The sequence below is a fragment of the Zea mays genome, chromosome 8 (assembly GCF_902167145.1).
Source record: "Zea mays cultivar B73 chromosome 8, Zm-B73-REFERENCE-NAM-5.0, whole genome shotgun sequence".
NCBI lineage: Eukaryota > Viridiplantae > Streptophyta > Magnoliopsida > Poales > Poaceae > Zea > Zea mays.
The window spans coordinates 95901278-95925940 of NC_050103.1; the positions used below are offsets into that span (position 1 = coordinate 95901278).

Below are 24663 nucleotides of genomic sequence, written 5' to 3' on the forward strand. Positions count from 1 at the left end.
AACAGAATTGTTTGTCCGAGCGAGAGTTACTTTTCACGGAAGGTGATGAGTGAGGTATCTGTATCCCGGAGGCGTAGGAGTCCCTCGGCTCGGTTGGCCTTGCCGCTTACGTGTACTCTTACTCGTCCGTAGGATTCTGTTATCGATATAGTCAAGAAGGCCCGAAAAATCGTTTCGGCAGAAAAGTTTCCGAGCATTAAGACTTGTTCGGTCAGAGGAATCGCTTATCCGAGCGTGAGTTACTTATCGTAGAAGGTGATGAGTGAGGTATCCGTATCCCGGAGGCGTAGGAGTCCCTCGGCTCGGTCGACCTTGGCTGCTTACGTGTACTCCGTCGTTTTTAGGATCCCACTTCCGAAGTAGTCGAAAAGCACGAAAGACGTTCTGGCATAAAGACCTTTTCCGAGGAAAATTTTGACGCAGAGGGGGTTCCCCCCTTCTAGCCCCCGAGGGAGGGTCGGGCTTTGCCGAGGCAAGGCTGACCCTTCCTTGATGGTTAGACTTTGTATGTGAACGAGGTGTACGAACGACTTGAAAGCATCTTAAGGGTAGAAGCGACGTAGCTGTCGGATGTTCCAAGCGTTGCTGTAGACCTCGCCTTGACTGTTGGCCAGCTTGTATGTCCCGGGCTTCAGAACCTTGGCGATGACGAACAGCCCTTCCCAGGGAGGCGTGAGCTTGTGCCGCCCTCGGGCGTCTTGTCGCAGCCAAAGCACCAAGTCGCCCACCTGGAGGTCTCGGGACCGAACCCCTCGGGCGTGGTAGCGTCGCAAGGACTGCTGATACCGCGCCGAGTGTAGTAAGGCCATGTCCCGAGCCTCTTCCAGCTAGTCCAGTGAGTCTTCTCGGTTGGTTCGATTGCTTTGGTCGTCGTACGCCCTCGTCCTCGGGGAACCGTATTCTAAGTCCGTGGGCAAGATGGCCTCGGCCCCATAGACTAGAAAGAACGGTGTGAAGCCCGTGGCTCGGCTCGGCGTTGTCCTCAGACTCCAGACCACCGAGGGGAGTTCCTTCATCCATCGCCTGCCGAACTTGTTGAGGTTGTTGTAGATCCTCGGCTTGAGTCCTTGCAGAATCATGCCGTTGGCACGTTCTACCTGGCCATTCATCATGGGGTGAGCCACGGCGGCCCAGTCCACCCGGATGTGGTGATCCTCGCAGAAGTCCAGGAACTTTCTGCCGGTGAACTGGGTGCCGTTGTCGGTGATGATGGAGTTCGGGACCCCAAAGCGATGGATGATGTTGGTGAAGAACGCCACCGCCTGTTCGGACCTGATGCTGTTTAGGGGTCGGACCTCGATCCACTTGGAGAATTTGTCAATGGCGACCAACAGGTGCGTGTAGCCCCGGGTGGCTTCTGCAAGGGACCGACGAGGTCTAGACCCCACACAGCAAACGGCCAGGTGATGGGTATTGTCTGCAGAGCCTGAGCGGGCAGGTGGGTCTGCCTTGCGTAGAATTGACACCCTTGGCAGGTGCGGACAATTCTAGTGGCGTCGGCCACCGCGGTCGGCCAGTAGAAACCTTGTCGGAAAGCGTTTCCAACAAGGGCTCGAGGCGCTACGTGATGACCGCAAGCCCCCGAGTGTATTTCTTGTAAGAGCTCCTGGCCTTCGGCGATGGATATGCATCGCTGGAGGATGCCAGAGGGGCTGCGATGGTAGAGCTCCTTCCCGTCCCCCAGCAAGACGAATGACTTGGCGCGCCGCTCTAGTCGTCGAGCTTCGGCTCGGTCGAGGGGCAGCACTCCTCGGTGGAGATATTGCAGGTACGGGGTCTGCCAATCTCGATTAGGCGGGACCCCAATCCGCTCTTCCTTGACGCGCAGTGCCTCACCCTCGGGGGCCGAGGGTGCCTCGGGCTGAGCCAAGGGCGCCCCGGGCTGAGCCGAGGGTGCCTCGGGCAGGGCCGAGGCCTTCTCGGGCTCGGGCGTGTCGTCGGTCTTGACTGAGGGTTGATGTAGGTCTCGGGGGAAGACGTCGGGACGGACGGTTGTCCGCCCCGAGGCTATCTTAGCCAGCTCGTCCGCAGTCTCGTTGTATCGTCGGGCGATGTGGTTGAGCTCGAGCCCGTAGAACTTGTCCCCAAGGCGCCGAACCTCATCGCTGTAGGCTTCCATCTTCGGGTCGCGGCAGTGGGAGTTCTTCATGACTTGGTCGATGACAAGCTGCGAGTCACCGCGAGCGTCGAGGCGTCGGACCCCTAGCTCGATGGCGATGCGCAACCCGTTGACCAGAGCCTCGTACTCAGCCACGTTGTTGGACGCCGGGAAATGGAGGCGCAGCACGTCGCGGAGGTGCTTCCCGAGGGGCGAGATGAAGAGCAGGCCCGCGTCTGCCCCTGTTTTCATCAGCGACCCGTCGAAAACATGGTCCAGAGATCCGGTTGGATCGGAGCCGCTGGAAGCTGGGTGTCGACCCATTCAACCACAAAGTCCGCCAAGACTTGGGACTTGATGGCCTTCCGAGGGGCGAACGAGATTGTCTCGCCCATGATTTCCACCGCCCACTTTGCAATCCTACCCGAGGCCTCTCGGCACTGGATAATCTCCCCCAGGGGGAACGATGACACCACAGTCACCGGATGAGACTCGAAGTAGTGTCGCAACTTCTGCCGCGTCAGAATCACCGCGTACATCAGCTTCTGAATTTGTGGGTAGCGGATCTTGGTCTCGGACAATACCTCACTGACAAAGTACACCGGCCTCTGGACGGGCAATGCATGCCCCTCTTCTCGTCTCTCAACCACGATCGCGGCGCTGACCACCTGAGTGGTAGCGGCGACGTAGATCAAGAGGGCTTCTCCGGCAGCGGGGGCACCAAGATGGGCGCGTTCGTGAGGAGCGCCTTCAGGTTCCCGAGGGCTTCCTCGGCCTCAGGGGTCCAAGTGAAGCACTCGGTCTTTCTTAAGAGGCGATACAGAGGTAGGCCTCTTTTGCCGAGGCGCGAGATGAAACGGCCCAGAGCCGCAAGGCATCCCATGACCCTCTGTACGCCTTTCAAGTCTTTGATGGGGCCCATGTTGGTGATGGCCGCAATTTTCTCCGGGTTGGCCTCGATGCCCCGCTCGGAGACGATGAACCCCAAGAGCATGCCTCTGGGGACTCCGAAGACACACTTCTCGGGATTGAGTTTCACGCCCTTCAACTTGAGACACCGGAATGTCGTTTCAAGGTCGGAGAGGAGGTCGGAGGCTTTCCTCGTCTTGACTACGATGTCATCGACGTAAGCCTCGACCGTTCGACCAATGTGCTCGCCAAACACGTGGTTCATGCACCTTTGGTATGTCGCACCCGCATTCCTCAAACCAAATGGCATAGTAACGTAGCAGTACATGCCAAAAGGTGTGATGAAAGATGTCGCGAGCTGGTCGGACTCTTTCATCCTGATTTGGTGATACCCTGAGTAGGCATCGAGAAAAGACAGGGTTTCGCACCCAGCAGTGGAATCCACGATTTGATCGATGCGAGGCAGAGGGTAGGGAACCTTCAGACATGCTTTGTTTAGACCAGTGTAGTCTACACACATCTGCCATTTCCCTCCTTTCTTTCTCACAAGCATAGGGTTGGCAAGCCATTCGGGATGGAATACCACTTTGATGAACCCTGCAGCCATCAGCTTGTGGATCTCCTCGCCTATAGCTCTGCGCTTTTCTTCATTGAATCGGCGCAGAGGCTGCTTCACGGGTCGGGCTCCAGCTTGGATATCCAGCGAGTGCTCGGCGACATCCCTCGGTATGCCAGGCATGTCCGAGGGACTCCACGCGAAAACTTCGACGTTCGCGTGGAGAAAGTCGACGAGCACAACTTCTTATTTGAGGTCGAGCTCGGAGCTGATATGGATCTGCTTGGAGGCGTCGTTGCTGGGGTCGAGAGGGACGGACTTAGCCATCTCTGCTGGCTCGAAGTTGCCGGCATGGCGCTTCACGTCTGGCGCCTCCTTGGAGAGGCTCTCCAGGTCGGCGAGGAGGGCCTCGGATTCGGCAAGGGCCTCGGTGTACTCCACGCACTCCACGTCGCATTCGTACGCGTGTCGGTACGTGGGGCCGACGGTGATGACCCCGTTGGGGCCCGACATCTTGAGCTTGAGGTAGGTGTAGTTGGGGACGGCCATGAACTTGGCGTAGCATGGCCTCCCCAGCACTGCGTGGTAGGTTCCTCTGAACCCGACCACCTCGAACGTGAGGGTTTCCCTTCTGAAGTTGGAGGGAGTCCCGAAGCAGACGGGCAGATCGAGTTGCCTGAGGGGTTGGATGCGTTTCCCGGGGATGATCCCGTGAAAAGGCGTCGCGCCTGTCCGGATCGAGGACAGATCGATCCACAGGAGCCCGAGGGTCTCGGCGTAGATGATGTTGAGGCTGCTGCCTCCGTCCATGAGGACCTTGGTGAGCCTGATGTTGCCGATGACGGGGTCGACAATGAGCGGATATTTCCCCGGGCTCGGCACGCGGTCGGGGTGGTCGCCCTGGTCGAAGGTGATGGGCTTGTCGGACCAGTCTAGGTAGACTGGTGCCGCCACCTTTATCGAGTAGACCTCCCGACGCTCTTGCTTGCGGTGCCGAGCCGAGGCGTTCGCCACTTGCCCACCGTAGATCATGAAGCAGTCGTGGACCTCGGGGAACTCCTCTACCTTGTGATCCTCCTTGTCATTGTTGTGGGCCCTGCCACCTTCCGCAGGTGGCCCGGCCTTGTGAAAGTGGCGCCGAAGCATGACGCACTCCTCAAGGGTGTGCTTGACAGGCCCCTGATGATAGGGGCACGGCTCCTTGAGCATCTTGTCGAAGAGATTGGCACCTCCGGGAGGTTTCCGAGGGTTCTTGTACTCAGCGGCGGTGACAAGGTCCGCGTCGGCGGCGTCGCGTTTCGCTTGCGACTTCTTCTTGCCTTTCTTCTTGGTGCCGCGCTAAGCGGACGCCTCGGGGACATCTTCCGACTGGCGGCCCTGGGGCTGCTTGTCCTTCCGAAAGATGGCCTCAACCGCCTCCTGGTCAGAGGCGAACTTGGTGGCGATGTCCATCAGCTCGCTCGCCCTGGTGGGAGTCTTGCGACCCAGCTTGCTCACCAGGTCGCGGCAGGTGGTGCCGGCGAGGAACGCGCTGATGACGTCCGAGTCGGTGACGTTGGGCAGCTCGGTGTGCTGCTTCGAGAATCGTCGGATGTAGTCCCGGAGAGACTCTCCCGGCTGCTGGCGGCAGCTTTGGAGATCCCAGGAGTTCCCAGGGCGCACGTACGTGCCCTGGAAGTTGTCGGCGAAGGCTTGGACCAGGTCGTCCCAGTTGGAGATCTGCCCCGGAGGCAGATGCTCCAGCCAGGCTCGAGCGGTGTCGGAGAGGAACAGGGGGAGGTTGCAGATGATGAGGTTGTCATCGTCCGTTCCACCCAGCTGGCAGGCCAGTCGGTAGTCCGCGAGCCACAGTTCCGGCCTCGTCTCCCCCGAGTACTTTGTGATGGTAGTCGGGGTTCGGAACCGGGTCAGGAACGGCGCCCGTCGTATGGCCCGGCTGAAAGCCTGCGGACCGGGTGGTTCGGGCGAGGGACTCCGATCCTCCCCTCTGTCGTAGCGTCCCCCACGGCTGGGGTGGTAGCCTCGGCGCACCCTCTCATCGAGGTGGGCTCGACAGTTGCAGTGGTGGTGCTCGTTGCCGAGGCGACCCGGGGCCGCAGGCGCTGTGTTGCGCGTGCGCCCGGTATGGACCGAGGCTTCCCGCATGAATCGGGAAATCGTGGCGCGATGCTCCGAGGGGTACCCCTGCCTTCATGAGGCAGAGCTTTCGGCCCGTCGGACCGCGGCATCCTCCAGGAGATTCTTGAGCTCTCCCTGGATACGCCGCCCTTTGGTGGTCGATGGTTCCGGCATCACGCAGAGTAGTATTGCTGCCGCAGCCAGGTTCTGGCCGACCCCACTAGAAGCCGGTGGCGGCCTTGCCCTGACGTCGTCGGCAATGCGGAGCTGGATGCCCTGGGGCAGATGACGCACTTCTCCGGCCAGAGCTCGGTCTGCCCATTCCTGCCCGATGTTCCGCCGGAACTGCTCAAGCGTTCCTGCTCCCTCGTCGAGCCTGGCCTGCACCTCGCGGATTTGCTCAAGCTGTGCATCCTGACCCCCCGCAGGGACTGGGACCACAGCTAGCTCCCGGAGGATGTCAACGCGAGGCGCAGGCCTAGGGGGATCGCCGTTTTCCGGCATACCAAGATGGTCGCCTTCGCCGGGACCCCCTAGATCGACGTGGAAACATTCACGACTTGGGCCGCAGTCTTTGTCGCCAAAGCTGCGGCTACCATCGGAACAATCGGAGAGGCAGTAGTCGCATGCGGTCATGAAGTCCCGCATGGCACTGGGGTTACCGAGCCCGGAGAAATCCCAACAAAAGTCGGGCTCATCATCTTCCTCAGAACCCGAGGGTCCGTAGGTCGAGACGGCCGTCAGCCGGTCCCAGGGTGACCGCATATGATACCCCGGAGGGTTTGAACATGCCTTTATAAAAGCGTCCACCAAAGCGGGGTCGCTCGGTGGGTCGCAGCTGGATCTAAAAGGCACGAGATGGGAACCGGTCGGTCCCTCTTGGCCGACAGGCGGTGACGAAGTCGCGTCAGGGGCGGACTGCACCGTCGTCTCAGGTACGAGAGTGATGCCCAGCAAGTCCCTCACGAGCGTGCTGGCGTCGTTCGTTCGCTTGGAGTTGGTGTGTTGCGGGGAAACGGCGCTCGTCTTCGTCTCAGACGCGAGGTCGTTGCCCGACGTGTCCCCCGTTGGGGCGCCGGCGCCGTCGACTCGCTCAACAGCCGACGAGGTGCCGCCTCCTGCTTGGCCATGGTTGCCCCGCTTCCTCCTCCGTCAGCGGGGGAGGCGACGGGACAAACCTGAATGTTGTTCTTCCGCCACGTGGGGAAGACGTCGTTGATTCCGCCGCCGGCGGGCGGGCTGTCGGCCGCCATTGTCGCTGTCGCGCGGCGGACGAAGGAGTATCATGTCGTAGCCGCCGTCGAGGGACATGAACTCAAGACTCCCGAAACGGAGAATCGTCCCGGGTTGGAAAGGTTGCTGGAGACTACCCATCTGGAGCTTGACGGGAAGCTGTTCGTCAACACGCAGCAGGCCCCTACCTGGCGCGCCAATTGTCGGCGTTTTGACACCGGGGGTCCCTGGACCGACGAGTAAATTGTCACCGCGTGTCCCAGCCCAGATGGGTCGGCGCGAGACGGAGCACGAAGGGGGGAAGAAAACAGGCGAAAGGGGAAACCCGCGGCCTTCGTGTTGCCCTGCGCCCAGGTTGGGTGCGCTTGCAGTAGGGGGTTACAAGCGTCCGCGTGGGAGAGAGCGGGAGACTTACGCGTCGGCCCGTTCTCCCACGCGGCCAACCTTCTCGTACGAGAGCCCTGGACCTTCCTTTAATAGGCGTAAGGAGAGGGCCCAGGTGTACAATAGGGGATGTAGTAGTGTGCTAACGTGTCTAGCAGAGAGGAGCTAGAGCCCTAAGTACATGCCGTCATGGCAGCCGGAGAGGTTTTGGCACCCTGTTCATGTGATGTCGTGGCCGTCGGAGGAGCACTGGAGCCTTGCGGAAGGACAGCTGTCGGGGCTGTCGAGTCCTTGCTGACGTCTCCTTGCTTCTGTAAGGGGCTGAGAGCCGCCGTCGTCATGGAGCACGCGGGGTGCCATCATTATTTGTTTACCGGGGCGAGCCAGACGGGACGTCGGTCTTGTTCCCCGTAGCCTGAGCTAGCTAGGGGTAGGGTAATGATGGCCCCCCCTGTGACGTGGTCGGTCCGAGCCCTGGGTCGAGCGAGGCGGAGGCTCCTCCGAGGTCGAGGTCGAGTCTGTCTTCCGAGGTCGAGTCCGAGCCCTGGGTTCGGGCGAGGCGGAGACCATCGTCCGAGGCCAAGGCTGAGTCCGAGCCCTGGGCTCGGGCGAGGCGGAGTTCGTCGTCTTCCGGAGTCGAGGCTGAGTCCGAGCCCTGGGGTCGGGCGAGGCGGAGTTCGTCGTCTTCCGGAGCCGAGGCTGAGTCCGAGCCTTGGGGTCGGGCGAGGCGGAGTTCGTCGTCTTCCAGAGCCGAGGCTGAGTTCGAGCCCTGGGGTCGGGCGAGGCGGAGTTCGTCGTCTTCCAGAGCCGAGGCTGAGTCCGAGCCCTGGGGTCGGGTGAGGCGGAGTTTGTTGTCTTCCGGAGCCGAGGCTGAGCCCGAGCCCTGGGATCGGGCGAGGCAGAGTCCATTCGAGGCCGAGACGGGGGCCGAGCCCTGGGGTCGGGCGAGGCGGAGCTTCCTATGGCGCCCGAGGCCGGACTTGGCTGCTGTCAATCTCACTCTGTCGAGTGGCACAGCAGTCGGAGCGACGCAGGCGGCGCTGTCTTCTTGTCAGGTCGGTCAGTGGAGCGGCGAAGTGACTGCGGTCACTTCGGCTCTGTCGACTGAAGAGCGCGCGTCAGGATAAGGTGTCAGGCGATCCTTGCATTAAATGCTCCTACGATACGGTCGGTCGGCGTGGCGATCTGGCCAAGGTTGCTTCTCGGTGAAGACTAGGCCTCGGGCGAGCCGAAGGTGTGTTCGTTGCTTGAGGGGGCCCTCGGGCGAGACGTGAATCCTCCGGGGTCGGCTGCCCTTGCCTGAGGCTGGGCTCGGGCGAGGCGAGATCGTGTCCCTTGAGTGGACTGAGCCTTGACCTTAATCGCACCCATCAGGCCTTTGCAGCTTTGTGCTAATGGGGGTTACCAGCTGAGATTAGTAGTCTTGGGGGTACCCCTAATTATGGTCCCCGACAGGTAGGTACAAGGTGATCTCGCCATCCAGAGGGGAGTGGATTTCTATGGCTCTGGCTGCGACATCAATCACCGCGTGGTGTCGCGATAACCAATCAATCCCTAGGATGATATCCACACTATCCAATCCCATTATCAAGAGAGTGGTTTTAAATATGAAACTACCCAACTTAATTGGTACGTGTCTATTGATCTGATAGGTGGCAACCCTGCCTCCGGGTGTAGAAATTGTGATACCCCCATTGGTGTGGAGAAAAGGTAACTGACACTTGGCACTAAATTTGGTACTGATAAAACTGTGTGATGCACCCGAATCAAAAAGAATAATTGCGGAATAATTCAAAACTGAAAAGATACTAGTCAAGACGGGTGCTCCCTCTGGAATATCGGCCATGGTGGTGAAGTTTAGCCTACCTTGCCTTACTTGCACTTTTTGTCTCTTGCCTTGATTCTGGTTGGCATTCTGTCCCTGCCTCTGCTGGTTCCTGGGGAAATTTTTGGCATAATGTCCGGTGTTGCCACAAGTGAAACACCTGTTGTCATTGGCCTGACGATGTTGTTGCTGCTGTTGATTGTTCCTCTGAGCTGGAAACTGGGTGCGGTTGGGTGCCTGCTGCTGCTGTTGTGGTCGGATCACCCAACGTCCTTGCTGCTGCTGAGGTCCTCTGCTCTGAGTGTCAGACACGATCCTGAAGCGCTGTGGCTGAGCTGAAGGTCCTGCCACAGTGGTCTTCCTCTTCTTCTCTGCCTGACGAGCTGTGATACAGTCCTCCTGAGAAATGGCCATGTTGACTAACTCATTATAGTTGTTGGCCCTGACTGTGTTGAGACGGTCACGGAGCTTAGTGTTGAGCCCCCTCTTGAACCTGTCCCTCTTCTTCTCGTCCGTGTCCGCATGATACCCGGCATACTGGCACAGGTCATTAAAGGCCTGAGCATAGTATAACACTGTCCGGTTTCCCTGAGTGAGTGCCAGGAACTCGTTGAGCTTTCGGTCCATAATGCCTGCTGGTATATGGTGCCCCCTGAAAGCTGCCTTGAACTCTCTCCATTCCACCTCTCGGTCATCTGGCTGCATAGCAAGAAAATGGTCCCACCATGTTCGCGCGGGTCCGCGAAGCTGCTGGGTGGCAAACCTGACCTTAGTTCTGAACAAACTCCATGGAGTAGCAGGAATTTGGATTCCACCACTCTCAACCATACATCCACATCAAGTGGGTCCTCTGCCCTAGTGAACAATGGTGGCTGGGTACTGAGGAACTCCTGGTAGGTGGCTGCCGCGGGGTGACGCTGATGATCACCACCACCATAGTGCTGAGGTGGTGGCTGACGCTGAGCTAGCTGTCTCAAGATCTCATTCTGCTGAGCCATTAGCTCCTGCAGAGTAGGAGGAGGTGGCGGTGGTGGAGGAACGCGCTCATTTTGACCACGACGCGCTCTCCCGGCCATCTGAAAAAAATCACATATATTCTCAATATCACAACTTTGAGGTTCAAGGCTCAATCGCGGTGAAAGAGTCAAAAGGCAAAACCGATAGAGTCTCACATAATCATAAAAGATTTCACATGGCATAAACTTTAATTCTTAATTAAGACTGACAACATTCATCAACCATGCTTCCAAAAGAGTTTATCGCGATTACATCAATACCCCAAAAGACTCAACTCTATCTAGCCTAGTACCCTAAGGGTGCAAAAGCTAAGCTAGCTTCGAGGAGTTCTACCATCACCGACTTCTAACTCTATCCCTGCGACCTAGTGAGCAAACGAGGCAACACTCGACTCGGGGGAAGGTGGTCTCCCTGAGCCAGCAGTGTCCAAGCTGGAGGCAGGCTCCTCTCCTCCCTCGATGTCGACATCCTCGTTGGCCTCCATGTCCTGGATCTCCTAGTGATGCATATCCAGGTGCTCGTTATCCTCCGCAAGCTGCTGCTGAGTGTTGATAAGCTGATCCTCGAGAACCTCGATGGTGTTCTCCCTGGTTCCCACTAGTTCCTCAAGCTCTTGGATCTCATTTGACAGTTGCTCCACCTGTAAGTCCTTTTCCACCATCTCAGTGGATAAGTCAACCACAAGCTCCTCTCTGTTATCCAAGGTGATCTTAGTTGCCTCCAACAATGTCATCATATGGGACATTGCCTCACCACGCATCACTTGCAGACGATACAGGGCATTCATGCACCGCACCATCAAGTGAGCAGTCTGGCCTAGGTAGATAGCCCAGATGTCCTTGGCATGCTCCACTCGGTCCTTCCACATTGGGTCGTCCTCCCTCTCAGCGGGGAACAAGCCAATGGGGTGAGTGGACAGCTCCAAGGGGTGGAATCCGCAGAAAGTGGTCAGTCCGTGAAGAGCAATCGCCTCGATCGTATCCTCAGCCCGGTATCCAAAGGACTCAGAGTCCAGCGAACGCCAACCTAGCTACAGGGGATGAGGCTCCAGGGTCATCCTCACCCTACAGCGGGGCACTCGGTGCTTCTCGAACTGCTGCACCACGTACTGAGGAGGCGTCGTGTAACCGGCCCCCTGAAGTACCTCCCACAAAATACGGGGAAAACCCTCTCGTGCAAGCCTGTCAGTGTGGGACAGTGCATTCCCTTCGTCCGAGGATCCGTGAGAAGTCATCTGTGTACGGTGAGGCGTAAGTAAAAGAAAAAGAATTATAAAAAGAAAAAGGAATCACAACTCAGCCTCTCTATAACCATGGCAGCGGTACTGGGGTACTTATTTGGTCATCATTTGTATCAAAAGTTTTTACCCAATTATCCATTTGTTTAATTAATGATGCATGCATGCTCGTCCTGAACGACCTCACATCAATCTTAGAGGGAATAGGGAAGAAATCCTATCCCTTAAGGTAGCCTGTAGGGCTTAATCACTTAGCCACCTAACTACCCCTCTATTATCCTAAGGCTTCACGTCCTAGGTCTATCCTTATCGTCCTAACGATCTATCCAACATTCGTTTCTAACCAGTTTTACTTTGAAAAAGGATGGTATTTATGGTTTATTGATTCCTCTGTGGTGGTACGAGCTCCGATACCAGCTGTGGCGGAACTGCCCGAATTATTCTAACTTAAGTGCCTAAGTCCCGCCTTAGAGGCTAGACCACACTTAAATGGGAATAACCCGTCAATCCCTCGGATCTAGTCCGACGAGGCCACTGACAGGATCAAGTACCATAGTCTCACTCGATGGTGAGTCACAGAGCAAATACAATAAAGCATAAAACCATACATAAGGAGTATTAAACTTATTTCATCATCATCGGAGTTTTAGCAAAAGTAGTCATCATTGTTCGAAGTGCAGCGGAATAAAACTAACGGTAAAATAAACAGAGAGATGAGGAAGTCTGTCCCATCACTCCTCATGCTCCTCCTTAGCCGAGGTAGGATCCCACTCGACTGTCCAACCCGGTGGCAAGATGGACGGCCAAGTCACTCCAGCAACCATGTCCTCTAGAGAACCTGTGAAAATTATGCCACAAGCAAGGCTAAGTATACTAATACTCAGCTAGACTTACCCGGTGTGAGGAGTCTACTCCTCTACCTCTAGACATGCAGCTGTTTGGCTGTGGGGTTTGGTTGCCAAAAGCACTAGCTGAGTTTATAAATCAAGTTTTAACTTTGTCAAGTTTTAGTGTGACTCTCTTAAGACTAGATATGTACTATCTACTCATTCATGGTATCAAGCAAATTTAGCAATCAACATCTTTTGTCACATCATCACATTTCCACTTGTTACTCAATGCAGTACAATGGATCAAGCAGTCTCATTAGCTGCGAGAAGAAGACGATTCGAATCGAGTTTTTATCCTTGCAAGGTAAACCTAAACACACGACGTGGCGAGGCACTCCGTCCCCACACACATCAACTGTCCCCATCGATTCCCCGTCAGCAGATCAGGGCTCACCGCCTTGGCGTACAATGCTTCACTGACCCCGACTGCCGTCGTGCAGTGACCGCACTTGTACCCACCATAACCGGAATGGGAGACCACATCTCAGGTCGCGTGAGGGGCAAAGTCTACTGCCAGGTTCAATCAGGTACTAGGCTTACCGATTTACCATATTTCTCGGCATGTGCTTAGTACGTTCAAACGCTTGACACAGGTATCCGCGCGTTAATCCTTATTCTAATTTCATCTCGTAGACCACGCTTCCCCATGGATCCGTGTCCACAGACCAACATCAGTATGATATGAAAGTGGGTACAATCAATGTCCTGACCTCGCGCGAGTGCTAGAAAAATCACTCGACTTCTACCGAGATCCCTAATTAGTAAAGCAGCTACTCGACCTAGCATACTAGTATTCATCTCAATAGGATTCCTGAGATCATGCAACTAGGGTTTCAAACAACTCCTACACTTAAGTGCACATTCAATCCTACAATCATTAAGTGTAGTAAAATAGCATAATAAACAGGTTATGCATAAACCGGGGCTTGCCTTCCAAAGCTGGGGCAGGCAGATCCTCTGGTGCAGGCTCTGGTGCTGGATCCGGGGCTACCTCCTGAGCAGCTCCTTGCTCCGGCACGAGGATGTACTCTCCGTCAGCGAGGTTGCAATCTATCGAATGCAATGAATAGGAATATGTATGTCATGATTATGCAGGATTTAACAAACATTATGCTAAATGAAGAAAAACTAAGTTAGTTAGTAACTTAGGGTTTCTTGGTCATACGTGGCTTTTAGTGGTGTATGCTTATCATTTTAGGTTTGAATTTTGTTGGGGATAAGCATAGTGAATTGAACTTGGATTTCCCCTAGATGTTTTAGTGGACAATTGAGGGATTTTGTTGGTTGGGTTTAAAATGACATTACTCTCCATTATCAATTTCCTTTTTCATTTTCTATTTATGAATTCTAGGGTGGGGTTGAACTACAACATTGGTTCAACCTATTCCAAAAATTCTGTAAATTTTACAGGGGGTTACTATTGGTCATTGTGGTTTGTCCTATAAATTTGAGGTGAAAACCAATTCAGGTACTACTTGTGCAAAATTAACAAGAATAAGTCCTTAAAGGGCATTTTACACTATAGCTATGATTTAATTGGAATTTCTCTACCAAATTGTATTTTTGCCCAATTACATAGGTGATATTAGGCCTCTGTGTTAAAATCACAGAAAAAGGCCTACTGGATATTTTAGTTGTGGATTTCTAAAGTTTTATGTCAAAAAGGCACTGACTACTATCTTGTTATTTGAAAAATGTCAAACAACAGATTTCATATTTTTCCTATATTCTTAATAACAAAACTTTAGTTATCCCAAGGGTTGGGGTGTTTTCTCCTTGGGGTTATGTTTCTAGGGTTATTCTAAGTTTTCCTTATTTTCTTAAAATAAAATATATCCCATTTATTTTATACTAAACCAGGATATAATAATTTTTTCTAGTGAACTATACTGAATAAGTAAACTAACAAAAATGTGGGTGCTCCCTGGTTCTTTATTTAAATAACCTTTTCTATTTTCTTTAACTTTAAGCACAAGGTGAATTAAATGGCAAAGTCTACCTTAATGGGGTATACAGAGGGGTTTATCATTTTTAAACAGGTTAGTAGGTGATCAAGTACTTCTCTAAATTTTCTTAACCTCAGTCAAATAGTGTAACTATTTTTCCTTATTTCTTTTAGCTTTTGGCCAGTTAATCTTTTAATTCAAAACTCTAAAGTTTCCTGTAACACTGAGGGGTTTTATATTTTTCCTAAGTGGTTTACATTATTTAAGATCTGGCAAAATTGGTTTGACTCGATTTGGGTGAATAAAACAGAAGATATGAATTTTGCAAGTTCTGTTTGAATTTAAAACAGATTAATAAAAAGGTTTCCTGGAAAAACAGTTTACACCGAGGACCCTGGGTTTAATCCAAATCAACCCACTCAAATCTACCCCTGCGCCACTATTCCCCTGAGTCACTGACAGTTCAAAAATCCCCCCGACCTTTCCTTCTTCTTCCCCGAGGTCCTTCCCCTAATGCAAACAGTACCCGCAGGAAAGAAAAGGGCGGCGCGGCTTACCGACGGCGAGGGAGGTCCGGCGAGAGGCGGGGTTGGCTCCAGGAGGTCCTGGCGGTCACAACGGTGTACGGCTCGATGGTGGAGGTGGCCGGAATCAGCCGGTCCACGTGCGCAGGCGGGTGATCTCATCGGCGGCGGGTGTTCCGGCTAAACCACGGCGATCTAGTTCAATCAAATGGCACGATGAGCTCCACGAGGTGACGTAGAGGCTATGTGCACAAGGATCGAAGAATGGGGCATAGATTTACCCGGTCTACGTTCGCCGGCGATCGGGTGAAGTCCGGTGACCGTGGACTGGCTTCTCCGGCGAAGCAAAGTCTGATTCCTTGCTCGGGGAGCTTCACCGAGGCATGCACGGTCTCTTCCAAGGGTCGGGCGTGGCTGGGAAGGGCTCTGTTGGCCAGTCTACGGTGGAAGGGGCTCGGGTGGCCGCGGGCACGCCGTGCGCGGGGCAAACGTCGGTGGTTTTGGGCTCCGGTGAGGTCGAGCGTGCACGGAGGAGTACGGTCGACGCCTGAGGGTGACTTATAGGCGCGGGCGCGAGTAGGAGACGCCGGCACGACTTGGCGTGGCGCGGGGCGTGCGGGGTCGGGCGCGGGCGTGCTCTGGCGCGCCCAGAACGCGTCGAACACGTGGAGGTGTTCTTCTGCCCATGTTCAAAAGCTTGGTGAGATCGCATACGTGTGAATCTTGGCAAAAATCCGGCGCAGACCTCTTCCTGGCGCCTATGGCTATCTCTTGTATGTGAGTTCCAAGGGAAGATAAGCCCTAGGTCAGAAGATATGCGGACGCCAAATCTGGCTTGTCTCCCTGCCCACTTCGCGACAAAAGTGATGCCAAGACATGTCAAATGAGTTTGACTTGGGTTCAAATTTTTCCAGGGTGTACCTTAGGTGGTTTGGCACATTTTTGGTATTCAGACCAAATGGTTTTGGTGCCATTTACTAAGTGAACACGTCTGATCTTTAGATTAGGGTTAAAATTTGACTTAGAGAGAATTAGAGAGCTCTAGCTCTCTCTCTATTTAAGGAATGGATTTGGGGTTTCTTAAGGGATCTTTTTGCAATGTTTCCTCTCTATATTTGTAGATTAATATGTTACTTAACTTTAGCCAAAGGTTAGGTCATGATTTGCACATTTGCTTAATCTCCCCCCCCCCCTTCAACCAAGGTTTTAGGAGATAGGGGTTCAAGAGGGGTCTAGGGTTTACTCCCCTCCTTCCCAAGGTGATAATTGCACAAAAGCTTGGGTAATTCTTTTGGTCATTCACATTCTTGGGTAAAACATGGTCTCCAAAGTTTTTATGCTCTTCTCCTCAAGTTTCTTCCACATGTGATCACAGTCATTAGTGCATAGATGTGCTATGGCCATGGTAACACCTGGGGTGTTACAATCCCCTCTGTGTCGCGCCCTCGGCGTGCTCGATGTAATGCTGCAGCAAGCAGCAGCAGCGACGCCCTTCTCTGTGTCACGCTCGCCAAGTCGGGCCTCACGTCGTCGCTCTGCGCAGCGTTTCTGCGTCGTCGTCGAAACCCATGGTGAGACCCCGCTGTCCCGCGTTTCTCGTGTTCAATAAAATGACCGAACTAATAAACTGTGTAATAATTGTGTATGTCGTTTAATCGCAACATGTGTCGTCGTCGCGCTTCGCGTGTCGTTTCTCGACAGGAAGCCAAACCGACATGCATGCATGCACAACTCCACTCGGGTTTCAGCCAGGTTGTTCGCTTTAGAAAAATTATGGATTTTGTATTATTTACGATTCAGTCGATGGCGTGAATATGTGTGTGAAAATATAATTGTATGAATGACGCGTGTAGAGAAGAAACTGAAGTAGAAAAGAACTCGGACATTTTTATATTTTGATAGGAAAATTATGCGATGCGTTGTTTGATGCGAAAAACTAAGTTACAAAATGCGGATTATGTTTGGGGAAATGCATCGATATGTGTTTATGTGAAAAGTGTAATTGTTTTATGCGATGTGATGGGATTCGTGATTATATCGGGGATATATTTATTGATGTGACGAGTAGTTTAGAAAATGCTAGTTGCGGAGGATATATTGTTAAGACATGAGTGTCGGAGTTCACATATTAGTGGTCGCGCCACATTGATTGAAGTGTCTCGAGTGCACACCACAATATGGTTGTATGCGAGACAGGGTTATGTGCATGACGAGTTTAGTAAAAATCCATCGGTGTCACCGGTGTTAAGTTGAAGTTTATTTGCGCGAGAAAAGAAATAATGTGTTTAATACTTAGAACTCTTAGTCGATAGTAGAAATTGTTTTGGCTTATATAGAGAGGTGATGACATGCCAAAGTAGTCATCGCTTCCTCTATATCTTGAGTCGGGTCAATACACGTTATGTGTTCATGATTTGGGAAGTAAGCGCATGATAGTTTCGAGTTAGAGATTAGTGGTTTACGATTCGTATAAATTGGTCGATGTACGAAAATACTTGTAAATCTGTGTGTTTATAAAAATGTTGTAGTATATGTTGTGTCTCGGGTTGCGACGATAATAGGCAAGCCGACGTGTATGTTATTTAGCAGCTATGTCGTTGCTCTAGTTAGCCAAATTGTTAGATGGTTTGGTTAAGTGCGTAATCGCAATAAATTGCTTGTTGTAGTATAAATATGTATGGTTATGGTCGCGGGTAAAAATTTGTAGTGTTCATGTGATGTCTAAGTGAAAATGCAAATTACTATGTGAAGAGCGCATCGATATATATGTATGCCGGATTTGATGATTGTGGTGAATGCGTTGATTAATTGTGTATGGTAGTTCTAGAGCGCGAAATAACTTGTATAAAAATTAGTAAGTCTACTTGTTAGTTCTCACTTGATCATTTTAACTCTAACAATTGTCAAAGTGTTAGAATAATTCAAGTATCTAGAACGCGGCAATTCTTGAATTGTATAGGAGCTGAAATTTATTAATTGCGGTTTTGGACTGCACGCAGTGATTTCCCTGTGCTGTATGTTTGATGCACTAAATTGTATTTTCTGTAGATATGTGCTATAGAAAAGTGGTAGATAACTTTATTATCTTGCTGGTGTTAAAATTTGACAGCCATAAGTCTGATCGTTTAGGAGTTGTACTTTTCACAAATTCAGTAACTGAATCTGCCCAATTCTGTACAGATTTCAGAAACTGCATTGTTTGCCTAATTTAATGTTATAATATGTTCATGGTCGTTATAATAAAGTTGTAGATGCTTTTCTTATCTTGCTTGTGTTAAAATTGCATAACCATATTCCTGACAGATTAGGAGTTATGAATTTTACAAATTGGTTGTTGTATTCTGTCCACTGACAGAACAGATTTCGAAAACTGAATTGTTTGATTCAGTTCAGCATAGAATCAATTCTTGGTGATTATAAAAGTATGTAGTGCTTTTGCCAAGCTTTCCAAAAAGTCTTGGATCACTCTTTTTGGTGATCTGAAGATTAAGTTGTGAATGTTTAAAGTCTGAAGACTGAATTTGTCTAATTCTGGACAGCAAAGCCTTCTAGTGTCTTTTGTCCTTAGTTAAATATTGAATCACCTTGAGATGTTTATAAATGATATGTAGACAATTTTATTACCTTTCCATAAAGTCTAGGATCAATTTGTTTGGATGTCTGAACCTGTAGTTGTGAATTTTTGAAGTTGCAAGTCTGAATCTGCCCAAATCTAGACAGATCTGTTGTGTTAGCACTTTTAACCTTGCTAAGTGTTGAATCTTGTTGAGGTTAAAATACCAAAGTTGTAGAGAACATTTTAAGCTTTCCAGAAAGTCTTAGTTTGCTATTTTTGGATTAATATTTGAAGAGTTATGATTAAAACAAGTGACTGCTGTGCTGCTGTCCTGATTTTGTTATGTTTGGTGGATGCTCTACTCTATTGTGTTTGACTCGAGTCGACTGTTTCCTCGTTTGATGATTGGTTGAACCTGCAGTAATGATAATATAACTAATACAATTGGGTCTAATTATATAAGTAACAAGTATATGTCTCGCTAAGTTAGTGAACCAAATTAGTGAGAGTCTAATAAGTGTTTACCTAGTGAATAATTTTAAAGCCGTGTCTAGTTCCTTTTCAACAAGTCTATCTATATATAAGTCGTAGCGAACTTGTGTACTTAACTAATTTAATGTTAGGTAACTAATGGATGATTAAAGTGAACGTGGTAAATACTTGTGCTCATGCTTGTGTGGTCATGTTTGTATTGGTTAAGTAAAGTAAGCGTCGTCATCTTTCCAGTGGTAGTGACTACGTATGCTCGATGACGTGTAAATAACTAATGATAACGTGTGGTGGTTTACGGTGTCTTCTAAATTAATGTTAGTTCGCTACTGTGTCTTTGTATATCTTGTGATATTTTTTATCATATTCATACATATGCATCTTGCATCCCATTTAGGACCGAGAGAGGATGATCGTGTAAGTGATGTGGTGCCAACCACAAGGTGCAGTCAGTGGACGACCCAAGAAAGGATGTACTTAACCAGTGGATGCTCGCCAAGCGAGCACCTCCCCCAGCAAACACTACCTAAGTGTTAAATTAAAGGCAAGCCCCGGTTTTATGCATAACCGTTTATATATGCTATTTTACTACACTTAATGTTTATAGGCTTGTACCGTGCACTTAAGTGTAGGAGTTGGTTGAAACCCTAGTTGCATGAACTCAGGATTCCTTTTGAGATGGATACTAGTATGTTAGTTCGAGTAGCTGCTATGCTAAATCAGGATCTCGGTAGAAGTCGAGTGATTTTTCTAGCACTCGCGCGAGGTCAGGAATTGATTGTATCCATTTTTTTATAACAGAATGATGATGGTCTGTGGACACGGATACATGGGGATGCGTTGTCTATGAGACGAAATTGGAATAAGGATTAACGTGCGGATACCTGTGTCAAGCGTTTGAATGTACTAAACACATGTCGGGAAATATGGTAACCGGTAAACCTAGTACCTGAGTGAAGCCGTGCGCGGACTTTATCCCTCACGCGACCTAAGACTGGGTCTCCCATTCTAGATATCGTGGGTACAAGTGCGGCCACTGCACGACGGCGACCGAGGTCAGTGGAGCATTGTACGCCAAGGCGGTGAGGCCTGGCCGCGAACGGGGAATCGATGGGGACGGTTGACATGTGTGGGGACGGAGTGCCCTGACATGTCGTGTGTTTAGGTTTACCTTGCAAGGTTAAAACTCGATTCAAATCGTCTGCTTCTCGCAGCTAATGAGACTGCTTGATCCATTGTACTGCATTGAGTATTAAGTGGAAATGAGATGACTGGAAAAGATATTGATTGATATAATGTTTGATACCATGTATGAGCAGATAGGTTCTCATCTAGTCTAAATTACTATTCTAGAACTTGAAAAGCTAAAACTTGTTTTTAGACTCAGCTAGTGCTTTTGGCAAACCAAACCCCTCAGCCAAACAGCTACATGTCTAGAGGTAGAGGAGTAGACTCCTCACACCGGGTAAGTCTAGCTGAGTATTAGTATACTCAGCCTTGTTTGTGGCATAATTTTTGCAGGTACCTCCTTGATTTGGTTGATGGTGTGACTTGGCCTTCATCCCTACCACCGGGATAGACGGTCGAGTGGGTTACTGCTTCCGCAGGAGAGGACCAGGAGGAGTAGCGTGGCCAGGCTTTGCCATGTTACTCGGTTTTCTCCGTTAGTTATTCCCCTGCATTAAAAATTTATGGTTATTATTTCTGAAACTCTGATAATGTAATTACTACTGATACTTATTAAATTAGTGGTATTATGCTTTATTGTATTTCTCTGTGCCTCACCTTCGAGTGAGCTAGTGGTATTCGATCCTGGATAAGTGGCTTTATCGGACTAGATCCGAGGGACTGACGGGTTATTCCGATTTAAGTGTGTTGCTGCCTTTAAGGGTGCGACTTGAGCTCTTAAGCTGGAATGATTCGAGCGGTTCCGCCACAAGTGGCAACCACTAGTCAGCTGCTTGTGAATGCCTTATCATTACTGTGTTCGCTTTAGCACTTTGATTACACATTAACTTAATGACTATGTGGATGTCTCTGACATGAATATTACTTCTTTATGTTATTATTCGAGCACTGTGCAATGATTTACATTTATGTAATCGTTGTGTTCATGAATTTATGATCCTGGCACTACATGGTTCGCATTGGGTTTGCCTTTTGAAACCGGGTGACACTGGTGGTACACCGGACTGTCCGGTGACCCCTCCTGACCGTTGGCGCGCTGACGTGGCTAGCGAGTTGACCGCTGGCCGCCTGGAGAGTCGTTGTCCGTCTGACACACCGAACATGTTCGGTGCATACCGGACTGTCCGGTGATTTTTAGCCAGCGAGCCCAGCCAAACCTCGAGAGCGGCCTGTTGACCAGGCCAACACCAGACATGTCCGGTGCACACCGGACTGTCTGGTGAAGCCCAGTCTGACCCAAGTTTGGCTCTTTTAAGCAAAATTTCTTTACTGCTTTTTGACTCTCTTTGAGATGAACCCTAGCACTTAGACAAACATAGTTAGCAACAAATACAATTGACTAAGTGAGAGAACCATATCTTTTTCATCTCTTTTCAAAAAGATTTGCAATATGTGCAAACTAAGTCCAAATGCAAACTAAGTCAAAGAAAGGTGCAAGAACCATAGTGTAATGTAAGTGCAACTTATTTAAATACTTAAATCTCCCGTTTTTGTAGTTTTACCCAAAGTTGCACTTTTTGGTCTTCCAATCCAACTAATTTGGACTTCTCATCTCCAATTTGCTTGATTTAAACTTGTACTCTTGCTCATATGAAGAAGGCTAGTTCAAAGTGGTGTGTTGAGCATTTAGTCACCAAAACAACTAGAAATGGCCTAAGGGCACATTTCCCTTTTAACATGGGGACACACACACGAACAACGAACGGACCCCAGACGTGAGGACGAAGGACCGACGAACAGGAGGAGGACGCATCGACGAGGACCTAGTGGCCGGAGCCCCACCGCCAAGCCAAGACTTAGTTAGGACTCCAGTCTGTAACCCTTAGCTCCACCTCCACCATGATAAGAGACTTGGGAGCCTCTCCTCCCTCTCTTGCCCGCTTGTAACCTCTACTACGAGCTTTGATCATTGTTGGGGCAAAGGCGAACACGCCACCCTTTGCTCTACGACTTCGTCTTCTCATCGCGCGGACGAAGGCTACATCCACAGAACACGCCAGAACAAGTCGAGGGGTGTTGACCGGACAGAGACCTGTGTGACCCCCTTCGCTCTCGTGTTGCAAGACGAAGGCCCTGCCGATGTCTATGGACCTCCCACGCCCTCACCGCCGGGGGAGGCCCATGTGTGATTCGGCCCATAGTGATGGGCTTTGTGAGGACAAGTGCGATAAGGGCCATGTCTGTAATAAGGTTTACCTTAATGACTATTTGTAACCTCCCCTCGTGGGAATATTCTGGGGATAAACCGGGTACTCAAGGGTCTAAATGTCTTTGACAGGGACAGGCGGCCCCTCGAGTACCTATAAATACCCTCGTACAGTGCCCGCACACGGGAGATGAACGAAGCTTTTGGCATTTCGTGCTAAACTTTGCAAACACACTTTCCACTCCCTCGTCGGATCAACTTGCCCAGGCAGGCAGGTTCCCAACAATCATCAATGGTGCTTGTAGCCCAAGCCGCTCATGAATGGATGTAGGGACATTCTGCACAAACCAGTATAAATCATGCGTCCACCGTTCACACCGTCCAAACCCCAAAACACACATAAGAAATTTACTTATCGGAGCGAGGTTTGAAACACTGATATTTGGCATGCTAGGTAGGAGGCTTGCACGTTTCCAAATGAAGTTCTTCAAGCTCTAGGTGGCTAGCCACGACACCAATCAACCCCCTGAAACGATGATCCATTTCAGGAGCCTCAACTTCTCCTTTGATGGCGAAGGCGAAGCGGTCAGGGCCTCGAAAGTCCGATTCCCTCCACCAAGGAGTCTTGGCACGACCGCAAGGGCCAACGGTGACCCCGCATCGATTGCACTCACGAAGCGGCCATTCACTTTGGAAGCCTCAATTTCGTCATCAACAGAGAAGGCGACATGTTAAGAGCAGCGCCCGCCCAACCTCCCCCACCCGAGAACCCCGACACCGTCTTGGAAGCCCTTAGTCCCTCAACCTTGCAATGCGTGGGCCACGCGAGGTCACGGGTTGGGCCCACTTTCTGATGCTAACAAAATAAGGCGACATATCACGATTCATATGGGTCCTAACCCCTCGTTTGACAATCTGACAGCTTTCTTCGTGTTCTACGCGGAGCTCTCCACGTTATATGCTGCGGAAATGGCGTGCTGCTATGGTGGCTCTAGCAGCAGCCCCGACGCCTTCTCGCCTTGACTGCACCACGCCCTGGTGGTGATCGTGGCCCTAGTGGCCTATGGCCATCTCCCCACCTCTGATGACTTAGAGTTTGTAGGGATGGCCGACAGCGACAGGGACCTCATCTTTGACGCGCTCTGCATGGACTCGGACTCGGATCTGAGTCCCTTTAAGAACAGTGAGGAAGAACCCCCCAGCGACGAGGAGAACGAATACCACCCGGCTTCTGCAGCCCCATCGGGGATACCAGCAAAGTGGGGCACTACGCATGTTAGGAGTCGGAGGGATCGCCGGTCGTAATGCCTTCGACGAGAGCCCATAGTAGATGTTCAGCCGGAGCAGATCCACGTCCTACTAGTAAATACCTCGAACAGTTGTAAATAAAGCATGTTTTTGGAACTGCTCTCGATGTCGAACACGGTAAATAGGGGGAGAACCTCAGTTAAACCCTGGTTCTTTCTCTCCCTTTCCCCTCTCTCACTTTGTCCCTTTCTCGTTGCCCTTCGGTGACTTTTAGGATATGAAGCATACAAGGAGCCAAATGAGGTAGGACGAATGCGATGACTTGACCAAATTTGTAAGACATCAAGTATGAAAACCACCCGCCTTACAGTGATTTAGCTCACTTGAGCCCATATAAATCCAGGGGTGTGGTGAAATCGTGAAGGATCTCAAACTTTTCCTTCGCAACCAAGATCATAATAGCTTTGCATTCATCGAATCACATGATACAACATTTCACAGAAATAAAGTAGATCAGAGTAAAAAAGAGTAATTACAACTAAGTTGGCACGAAGGCAGAAATGTAGCTAGATAAGTATCATCACAATAGTGATAAGTCTTAGCAGAAGCATTTGTTTAAGTAGAGCTCACAACACATGTGGGGTTTTCAAATATAGTGCCAACATTAGGGTTATCAACCCACCAAAAGCATGAGAGAAGAATAGAAAAGACATGCCCATGGCCTAATCCTCTCTCGTAGCCAGGTACAGACAGTGCTCACAGTACCCATATAACATCTGGCCATTTACAACAACATTGGGAATAGAACCCTAAGTACCGGAGTGTACTCAAATAGACTTACCCGTCCAAAACCAGAAAATAATAAAGTGAAAGACATTAAGAATTACGTAAGGATTTATCTAGAGTTGGCTCTTTATTTGGAAACAGTACAGATGTTAATATGTTATTATAGATTAGAGGGGTATCAAACTTATTAGTAATCTTTTAGCAATTCCACATTACCTATTCTGCTGTAGTCTAGATTAGCACATGATTAGCTAAATGATCATGGTCATTTTACAAGTGTAATTATGACTTAAATGAAGAATCAGGTTAAATCGTAGTGTTGATTATCAATCAAGCAAGAGTAACCCCTAAACTCTTGATTACAATTATTAATATCATCAATACTCATCAATACCATCATTCTCATGATTATCATGGTGTAGTTCTTACTATGATGAGATAACTAACGTCAAGTCCTCAATATTCTCGGGTGATGGCGATTCGAATTAGCTCGTGAGGTATTCCTAACACAAA

The 24663-nt window shown here is 50.5% G+C and overlaps 1 protein-coding gene across 1 annotated transcript in view; it reads left to right on the top strand.

Annotated features, from left to right (window-relative positions):
• Positions 1-16577, top strand: part of LOC109941825 (uncharacterized) — a 35888-nt gene extending 19311 nt beyond the window's left edge. Inside the window, 2 exon segments of the mRNA XM_020543049.1 lie at positions 16163-16308; positions 16399-16577. Coding sequence (XP_020398638.1) covers positions 16163-16308; positions 16399-16577 — 325 coding nt within the window.
• The last annotated feature ends 8086 nt before the right edge of the window (positions 16578-24663 follow it).